Source organism: Bombus pyrosoma, linkage group LG7, assembly GCF_014825855.1.
Source record: "Bombus pyrosoma isolate SC7728 linkage group LG7, ASM1482585v1, whole genome shotgun sequence".
NCBI lineage: Eukaryota > Metazoa > Arthropoda > Insecta > Hymenoptera > Apidae > Bombus > Bombus pyrosoma.
The window spans coordinates 6,625,484-6,636,541 of NC_057776.1; the positions used below are offsets into that span (position 1 = coordinate 6,625,484).

The 11,058-nt window shown below is 34.5% G+C and overlaps 1 protein-coding gene across 1 annotated transcript; it reads left to right on the forward strand.

The window, feature by feature from the left end:
• Window positions 1-3,325: 3,325 nt before the first annotated feature.
• Window positions 3,326-9,986, forward strand: LOC122569626. Its single transcript, XM_043730946.1, has 3 exons — window positions 3,326-3,416; window positions 7,142-7,203; window positions 7,590-9,986. Exons 1-3 carry the CDS (start codon window positions 3,402-3,404, stop codon window positions 9,241-9,243), a joined length of 1,731 nt encoding a protein of 576 aa, XP_043586881.1. The 5' UTR covers window positions 3,326-3,401; the 3' UTR covers window positions 9,244-9,986.
• Window positions 9,987-11,058: the final 1,072 nt, after the last annotated feature.

Genomic DNA, 11,058 nt, shown 5'->3' on the forward strand with positions numbered 1-11,058 from the left:
GTTATTATGTATTGTCTGTTAAAAGATAATAGATGTTTAAATTCATTAAAAGAAAAGGATAAAAAAGAATAGTCCTTTCTAGAAAGTTGAATATTAATTATTCTTTTAAAGATTCATTTTTAAAATTCTAAGAGGATGTTATGAAATAATTATTCAAAGAGAAAGAACCATAAACTATTGGCGATGTATTAGTAGGAGCACGACCGTAAATTAGTCGATTGCTTTCGTCAAATCCAGTCGGACATTCCGCAAGTTTTTCGAATTTAAGCACTAATTAAACAATGAAGGATACCAATTTCGTACAAACTGTTACTATAGATATCCCTGTCTGGTTTCCATAAATTTCAATAATTATCTTTTAATTAAATAGTTACTTGTAATTTAATGATTTGATCATAATTCCAGTATTTCAAGATTTATTAGAATATCAATCTTAACGATGAAACTGGAAAAGAATCCAAAACTTTCGTAAATCAAAGTTGAAACGCTGAAAGCTAAGAAATACTACGAAAGTTAAGGAGATGAAAAATATAGGTAAGATTAAAAATATTAAAAACACCATCCAAGGCAAAGAATTAAAAATATCGAAAAAATGAATAAGATCAGAAAGATCAAGAAGTCAGAGAGGTCAGAAAAGTTCAGAAGATTAAAGATAAAAGAAAGGCAAGATCGACAAAGTTCAAAAGATTAGAAATGGCAGAAAGGGCTGAAAAGCTGGATAAGTGAAATATATGGGGAAGATGAAAAAATTTTGAAAATTAAAAATAACATAAAGATCAAAAATCGATTATGTCAATTTCTCTCCACATTCGACAAGAACTCTGCGTGCATCCTCTTAATACCTGCGTCCTTTCTCTCGTTTTTAGACGTGTTCTTGTCTTCTTTACTCTCTTTAGTCAATCGAAACAGAAGTTTCATTAGGAGTCGATGATCAAAGCACGTTTCCATGACAAGTAAGTGAATTTCGCGAGCTCCCCGAGGGTCATTAATATTTTATACGGAGTACGACCGATAATGTTCCCATTTCTCGTTCACGACAACTCTCACGTCGTATCTAATCTTTACCGACAGTTTGCGTAATCGAGATCGTGGTCCCTGCTGCGTGGTCGATTTGGTTGGGCAACGAAATCTCTAACAGAAGACAGGTGGATCCAAATTTCTCCCCGTTCTCTGTGGGAGAAAGAAAAATTAATCGACGATCACACGCGTTACCAAACTACCTGATCTCTAAAATGGGATTGGAAATCGTCATTAATTCAATATTTGGAGATAAACGAATCTGTATGACGAGAAGCAACCAATTAAGATTGATATAATGAATGGAATTCGAGAAAATTTCTAGAAATTTAGAATTAAAGATTATTGGGAAATTGTGTTTTACCTAAGGAAACAGCATGTTGGGATGAAAAATATTAGATGTTTCAAATGTCTGATTTAGTCAAATTAGATGTTCCTTATGGAAATGAAAGGAGTAATGGAAGAGGTGCTATCGTAATAATTCGTCAATTATCTATATTGGATTGTTCGTAAACTTTCTAGCAAAATGTTAAAAAAATTTTATAACACACAATATATCTTTATAAAATCAATATTCTGTTAAATATAGATCTTTCTTATCGACATATTTTAATCATCATGTACCATGGCACAGTTTTATAATTGCTTTCTTGACTAATTTCTTGTCTTTTTTTTCACTAATTCTCCGAAATAATTTTTACGAGCTATTTTATTATTTGTCAAAGATTCATAATAAAAAGTTCTTTCTCAGATTCTTATTCCAATCAAATATACAACACGACATAATATAAATTCCCAGAAGTTTTATGAACTTTCAAATCAACCCAACATTAAATAATTCATCCCACCGTAATCAATTATACTTAAAATTATATTACATGCATATTAAGTATGGTATATCTGACTTTCAAGGAAGCTACAATCGAATGATTAATAGAAATTATGACATTGGAAAATACCAATTGGTTGTCGTTTTGTAACGTTCAGCGCTTTCCTGGGATTACATGCGAGTCGGAGATGCAGCGGGTATAGACGATTGCATAAAACGCTTTAACTGTTTTAGCAGTGAAAGCAAACAAATACACAGCCATACAATGTTCTTTCTTGTATATACTCGAATACCAGGATTCAAGAGACTGGCTTATCTTCGATGAGTCAATTCTACAATGTTAATTGTATACGTAGAGTCTAGAGTCTAGACGTCTTCTATACGTAGAGTGTAGACAGATGTAGATTTTTCATGCTGCTGCATCATTTCCTTAATTTACATCTACAAGATGAGTTCTAATAAGAATGAATTCGAAGTTTGCCAAAAATTTTTTCTGGAAAGATATACCAAGGTTTTATTTTCTTATTTCTGAAAATGAAAACTTTGCAATAAAAGAAAGCTATATTATGTACAATGTATACTACAATTTTGCTGCAGTTTGACTTTATAAATAGAAATCTATCACCAGGATATCACGAACTTCTGGTTAAAGTATGTATTTGCAAGGGATTGGAATTTATTTGATCAAGATTTGATTAGACATGAAAGTGTTACATAATCTTGAAGTACTTGAAAAGGTGTGAATTTATTTAAAAATAGGACTTATTATCTTCTCTCTCTATATGCGAATAGGACGTTCCAATTTTTATAGTTAAATGCTACTAACATGTTTTAAAATATCCGAAAAAAATTGTGCAAAAGATTCTTTAAACAGACTCGAACACAAATCAGATAAACTGTAAGTATGCACAATAGATTCTATCTATCTTATTATATTTGATCCCACCATTATTAAGTATACTATATTTGAATCCACTGCTAGTTATGAAGATTCAATCTCCCCTGGACAATACACTTTACTTGTATCTTTTGAAAAAGGATTTGTTAATATTTCCATATAAAAAGACGAACTGTCTGCCTTCACTAAAAACAATCAGGCAATGGAAAGAGCTTCTAGCCAGCAATCTGACTCGAAAGTATTCACCTGGTTAAACGAGTAGGACGAGTAGCACAACGTTCTGAAAAAAATTCACGTTTCGCGTCTGGCACGGTGATGGCACCCAAATGCCCCTTTTACCTTCGACGATGATCATAACGCGTTGTAGATCCCCTCCAGAGGTGAGTTGAGGATGTAAGCGCCACAGAGACCCCCGTATAGCGTTGCGGATGCACTCATGGATATACCCCTCCTCGAAATATCTCTATGCTTAGGGCGACTAGCCGTCTAGGCGGAGGAAACATTCGCTATAAAAGGCACCGTAGCCACGAGGAATTCGTCAGAGGAGTGACGAACCGTAACCAAAAAAAAAAAAATAATAATAATAATAAAGGCGGCAGCCTTTGCCGTTTTTTCCTCGTCATCGCGTGGTGAACGACACCCCTCAAGCTTGTGAAGATGCGGTCTAGCCTGGTCAGTGTCTAATTTTTGTCCTCATCTTTGTCACTATTGTTTCGTGGCACGGATTCGTGTAGTACAAGTGTATCTGTGGAACAAAAGAAATGTGATATCTTTTAACGATACTCGCGGAGGAGTGATGAGAGAATTATTGGAACCGAGCTTTGGTGAATTAACACGTTCATTGCGAACCATGCGAACCATTGGATCGTACAGATAGGATACCCCGAATTAAACGTGGAACGCAAGAAGTCACAAAATTGTGGAAAAAGATAAATAATAATTGTTATAAAGAATAGTAATTCACGTAAAGTTTTGTAACATACAGACAAGTGTTATATGGGAACTGTTCGAGTAGTTCAAGAAAAAAGTGGTACAAGTGACAAAATCTTTAATTTAAGAAATTGGTAAAGTTAATAATTTCTTTAGTAGAGAAATTTGTATGATTTTAAATATTAGGTTGTCTGAAATGTTTCTTTTATTTTATAAGGAAATAATAGAAGCACAATGTTTTTTGTTTTATATTAGTTTATTGAATTATGCACGAACATAATAATAGAAATATAACGAAATGGATCATACCTAATTCAATAAAATAATATAAAACAAAAATTGTTGTTCATTTATTATTACCTTATGAAACGGAAGAAGCTTTTCGAACATCCTAATATTAATATACTATTTCGCCATATGTAATCATATAATAATACTTGGAAATTTATAACAAAATTTTGTTGATAGATACGGATGCTTCTTATATGTATCTTGTTGGAGGAAGAAACACTTGTACCATTTTTCATTGGTAGTATATAACATTATAGTTAATGAAATTCAATCATTGCGATCCACAGCGGGCGTGTTAATAGAGTTTCGTTCCTCGAGATATCAAGTAGAATAGTAGGTTGGTTTTAAAAGTCAGAGTGACAGTAAATCTTGATATCACGTGTCTCAATGTATCATAGCATTATAACAGTTGGTTTTCGTGGTTATATAGTGATTCTTGGTTTTTTGGAGATAAGGTTGAATTATCTTGTTAGGAATATTGAATTTGTCTATACTAAAACATGAAAATTTTGCTGATCAAAAATTTTTGAATTCCTTGATTTTTGAATCTGAAAATTCCAGAAATTGTAGATCAGTAGATATCATTTTGATGTCATACTACTAGATTGAAGAACTTCTCGAAAAGTTCAAATTACAATTCTCAATGAATATTTTATTAGCAGGTTCCATTCTCTTCTTCATGTCATACTAGTGACTTGAGGAATTTCTTGAAAATCTCTCTCGTTTATCTTTTCTACGAGTAAGGTTACAGTTTGAAATATTGATGGAAACCAAACTATATAGTTTCGTTCACGAATAGTTGGTGAAGTTAACATTCCGTTCGAGTCACCGAATTCAGTACGTCGGTGCTATTTTCTAGGAGCTATCCTAAGTAAGTATTCTCGTCGCTTCACGTTGTGCAGAATGGAAAGTCGAACGTTGTGCTCGTGCCTCGAATGATCATCTTTCGTAAAATTGTACCAAAGATATCAGAAACTCGTTTACCTTCCACATTTAACCCAGTTACGGAAATCTATTTCGGTAGAAAAATTCCAATTCCACAAAATTATTCACTTCTCCAACGTTTCTCTTCTCAAACGTCATTCCTTGAAATTTGTAAGTTCGTCACATCAATTTTTAGCGACTGTTCAGCGGTTTATCTCTAATGTATGTATATGTGAAAGAATATGCCGAGATGTCACACTTTTGCCTTTCTATCGTTAGCTTAATGTCATCTCCAACAACTTTCTATCGGTTCCCGATACTTTCATAAATTTGGATTATCGATATTATCATTGTTTAATCAATTAACAGACCATCAACCTTGACACAAGTTAACTTGATTAAAATTTATCTCTAAAATTGTTAGTTTATTCTGAAACTATTACCTATAATAGCATAGTGATAATCTTTCTTAAATACTCTTGACAATAGCTTATTTGCTAATCTCTGATTTTAAATTCTAGTATCGTGGTAATGTTCTCAGAATATTTTCTTATTAAAAGATATCGTCTTTATAGAATATTTTTTAATCTGAGACTTAAAAGCCTGTAATAATATCATAATAATTTTTTAAAAGACTTTTAATCTTAAAATATCATTGACAACGGTGTATTTTTTAATCAAAGACAGAAAATTTCATTCCCTAAAAAAGTTAAAAATTGAAAAATTGTATTAATCGAATAATCTTCGGGTTATTACTCTCTTGGATCGGTCCGGGTATTGATCTTGACAAAGCAACTGTGGCTTACGGTAATCAACGTAACAGGAAGATCAGTGGTAAGCCGGTTCACCAAAATGACTGCCGACCAAAATAAAAAGCAAACACGTTTCGGAGCGAGAAACGAAACTGAGAGGCCCACTTTCCCGTCGGTCTTCCTGGCGTTAATGAACAGCTACGAGTTTCACGATCAAGCTCCTGTTTCCACGTTGGTAAAGGGGAAAAAGAAGAGGAAAAAGGGGGCCACCGTTGACCCCATTCCACGTCTTGTTTATGTCCATTCGTTAGTTTGCACGCGGTTACTTTCATTTTTGAGAGAGACGATCGTAAACCATCCTATAAGATATATCGTTCGTAACTTTTTAAAGACATCTGCAGAAAAAGTGGCTATCGATCTTCTCCATGAATTGTTTTTCTTGTTGAAAATTACTCTTCTCTTTTGGTCTTTGAGTTTTGTGCAACTTTTTATCGTTATTTTTAATCTAAAAAGAAAAGAGAAGTATATTACTGGGATGAAGTTGTAAGCGTTGCAAAATTTTTGTTATTAAAGATGAAGTTTTTGAATGTAACTTCTATTGTTCTGGGAGAAATATGAAAGACGAGTTATTTTGCAATTGCAGTTAGCTTTGTTAGAGGTTGATACTATACGAACACAGTTCACATTAAAAAAATTGTAACATTGATAACTGTATGTGATACCGAACAATGAAAATTTTAAATTCTGCTCTTCTTTTTATGTTTAAATGCATATTGCAGAACCTACGTCATATTTAATTCACATTTGTTGGAATTAATATCGATTTGATTAGAATTAATTACTACTTCATCAATTTTTAATTCTGAATGAATTCATAATCAAGAAACAGCTCAACTAATTTCACTAAGGGCGAGGGCTACACTTCTACAAAGATATCTCTATTAAAATTCTTCTCCTCCTTTTAAATTTCAATATTAGCGTATGGAATAAAGTATAAGAGGTACTTGAACGCTCGCGTGATCGATGGTCAAGATGTAAAGAGAGATAGCGCGTGAAGGTCGAGCGGAATATAGATTGAAATCAACCTGTAATTATAAGTATAATGCTCGTGTACGAGGTACTGTTTCAGTTAAAACACAGTAGATTGTATCTGCAGTTGGTTGAATATTTAGAGGTTGTTACTGTGTTACTAGGTATATACCTAGTATAATTATGTATTATACAGTCACTAGAGTCACCTAGATGACTAACGTACCATGATTGGTTCATTTGCATCTCTGTTTAGACGATGAGTGTATTTTCTTCCGATAGATGATACCGATTCGATTTCATTTACATTTTCGTAAATATTATATATTTTACTTCTTCTTTATTGTTTATATACTTGCCTATCGCGTATGCTTGATAATAAATAAAGATGTGAAATAAATGAATAAATTATAGATGCGAAAGGAAGTAATAATTCTTAAATAGTTGGTAATTAAAAAATAATCTTCGCAGTTATTCCTGTGTTGCTTCCTTTTCGTTTCTGCACTTGGGGACCCGATAAGGACCAAGAAAGAGTGAGTAGATGACTTTGTAATTAATTGGCGAAATAAATAGCTGTGAAATTTGTAACAATAGATGTATGAATTAAAAAATCGTATTTAATTAATAGTGAATAGTTAGCGGATATTTATACATTTATGGGAAATTTAGAAGTACAGAAATGCATACAATGTTCATCATACGTAAAAATATATAAAAAGTCAAAAGTACTCGTTATAATATTTAGAGAATAAAATAGATTTTTGCTTAGATCTTATTTTTTTAACTATGTTCATAATTTGTGATGAATTTGTATAAACACATGCGATTAAATATTTTGTATTATATTGCATATAGTAATAGTAATAATATTATACAAAACAAATATTATAATATAGAAAAAAATAATTACAAATTTCAGAGCACCTCTAAGCCCACCTCCAAGCCAATATGGCCCACCTGCGACTTCTTATGGAGTTCCAAACGTAGGAAGCTCCTACAACGCACCATCTGATTCCTACGGTGCTCCACCACCACCATCTTCCTCCTATGGTGCACCTTCCTCTTCTTACGGTGCTCCATCAGGACCATCTTCTTCTTATCACGCACCATCAGGACCATCCTCTTCCTACAACGCACCATCATCCAGTTATGGTGCTCCATTAGGTCCATCCTCTTCTTACGGTGCACCATCGTCCAGTTATGGTGTTCCATCAGGTCCATCCTCTTCTTACGGTGCACCATCGTCCAGTTATGGCGTTCCAGCAGGCCCATCCTCTTCCTATGGTGCTCCATCCGATCACGGTGCTGATCACGGTTCTTTTGGAGGCGATCAAGGATATAGCAGCGGTGGATCATTTGGTGATGATCATGGAAATGGAGGCGGTCATGGATCTTTTGGAGGTGACCATGGATCCTTTGGAGGTGGTCATGGGTCCTTCGGAGGCGGTCATGGGTCCTTCGGAGGCGGTCATGGATCCTTCGGAGGCGGTCATGGATCCTTTGGAGGCGACCAAGGTTCCTTTGGAGGAGACCACCATGGAGGAGGAGGCGGAGGAGGAGGAGACCACCATGGAGGAGGAGGAGGAGACCACCATGGAGGAGGAGGAGGAGGAGGAGGAGGAGACCACCATGGCGGTGGTGGTAGTGGAGGATTATCAACTTCCTATGGTGCTCCGGCACAATCTTATGGCCCCCCAGCGCAATCTTATGGACCACCAGCGCAATCCTATGGACCACCAGCGCAATCCTATGGACCACCAGCGCAATCCTATGGACCACCAGCTCAACCTCAAGGAAAATGGGAGAAGAAATTAACGTGGAAAGCAGAATGGAAGCAGATTTGGAAAACAGAACAGAAATTAATCTGGAAACAAGAATGGAAAAAAATTCAAGTACCTGTTTGGAAGGAAGTTCAGGTTCCAGCATGGAAAGAAGTTAAGGTACCAGTTTGGAAGAAAGTCCAAAAGCCTATTTGGAAGGAGATCCAAGTGCCAGCGTGGAAAGAGGTCCAAGTACCAGCCTGGAAAAAAGTTTGGAAGCCAGTTTGGAAAGAAGTACAGGTACCTATATGGAAAGAGGTTCAGGTACCTGACTGGAAGAAGGTCTGGGTTCCTGAATGGATTAAAATAGGTATTCCTGGTGAACAATATGTTGGTAAGGATCATCATGGTTGGCAGTATACCAGTCATGATCTTTGGAAGAAGAAACTGATTTGGAAACCTGTATGGAAAAAGATCTGGAGGACGGAGAAGAAGCAAGTCTGGGTTAGTGAGAAGAAACTAGAGTGGAAAGCTGAATGGAAACAGATCTGGAAGACTGAAAAGAAACAGGTTTGGGTTAGCGACAAGAAATTGGTTTGGAAAGAGGAATCGGTTCAAGTCTGGGTACCTGAGAAAAAGCAAATTTGGGTAACACAGAAGAAGCAGGTATGGAAGGATGAGTGGAAGAGCAAATGGGTGCCAGTGTGGAAGGACGTACAGGTACCAGCGTGGAAAAAGATATGGAAGCCTGTTTGGGAGAAAGTTTGGGTACAGGCTGATCCTCACCACGACGAACACCATGGATACAAGTAAAACTCCTGCCATGAGGTTCTTCGTTCGATCTTTACTCATCTGGACGATAAGATCGTTCACCGTTGTTCAAATTTTTTGCTAGTGTAGTCGTAGCCTGGGGGCGCGGGTCAAAGATTCGCGAATCGCGAAAGTCGCCATCGTTGCGTTCTTTTTTGTTCTCTTTCGCCTTTCGGAGAAAAAACGAGGACTCCGCTGTTGTTTGCGATTACGGTAACGGAGTCCAGATTGTCTTATTTTATGTCTGTAGGAAGCCATGTAACCCATGTAAAATCACGCGAAAGTACCGTGGAAAAGAGGAGACTTTATTCTTGGTAGCGAAAGAATGTCACGTTAAAGAGTAATTTTATAATAGAAAATTTTGAAGTTATTGATGTCAAATGATTTTAGAATAGAAGAACAATAATATCTTTCTCTTTTTTGGAGAAATATCGAGAAATCATTTTGCTGCGAGATTATTACTCGTATTCTACCTTTTTTCTAGGTGAAATGTTTAGTTAATTATTTTTTTATTTTGAATATTTGTTTCGGGAGATTATTATCGCGAGATCTTATCATTTGTATTCTGTTTGTTGTTCTGATTGAGATTTTCTGTTTAATTATGTTTTTGATTAAATCTTAAATTAGGGACATTACTATTGGAAAATTAACATCAATATTCATGTACAACAGAACCTACTGTCGATTAGCAAAAATGCAAAGTCTTTAAAATAAATTCTGCCACGCATCTTAAAAGAACCGTAGTCAAAATAGGAAATTTTATACGATTCCGCGTTACATAGTAGAGTAAGAATCGTCATTCGTGCTTGAACAAGCCATGTATGACAAATCGAATAGAATTATTTTCTTTGTTTACTTGTAAATAACGATTCCTCACGGAAGTATATGTAGATATAGATATTTTTGTACAATGTTTGTGTATGTTACCATAATAAAGTACATTTTTTTTTATTTACGAATTCTTTTAGTTTCACGTAAAATATAATATATGAATATTCCAATTAGAATATTTATAAATTTTAATATAAATAAATGAAAAAATATTCGAATCCTAAAGGAAGTAGTAATTGAAAATATTAGAAATGTAGAATTAACTTGTAGTATCTAGTTTTATGCGTAAGGTGTATTTTATTAGTTTGTTTAATGGATTTTCGTCTTTAAACAAGCATTTCTACGCAAAGGAATTATTTGCTTACGAGTAATTAATGACTCGAAGCTTCTCAGTTCCTGGTAGAACAATGTGTGGCTCCCAACGAATGGACGTAACGCGAAATAAATTTCTCTGTTTGACAAGAGAAGCCACAGAAAATTCATACTGGATGAAAGTGAGTTAAAACTGACTAAAATCGTAACTGCCACATCTATAGAAACATTTAACTCCAACTGCAATTGCAAACAACTACAAATTTCGATTCTCATATGAAGTTTATCGTAATAATTTCTATTTATCATTATTAAACACAGATAAGGTTTGTTTAAAAATACTTTTACAGTATTTAGCTTTTATTCATACGACAAATCGGAATACATAAATCTTTTTTATAAATTTATGGCGATAATAGCATCAGTCGGTGTATGATTTATCTAATCTACTACACTTGTTCACTTTTTATTTTAATTAATTATTTTATTCGTTCGAGGTACTATATTCTTATTCGATTAGATACACGTATAAGATATGATATACAAGATTTTCGTTTTAACAACATTTCAGATACTTGTAAAGTTATATGATTTAATTTAAAACACTCGAGATAAATTTGTTTGAATACAACTTCTCATAAACAGAAAATCTTTGCAAATAAACATGATTTAGCG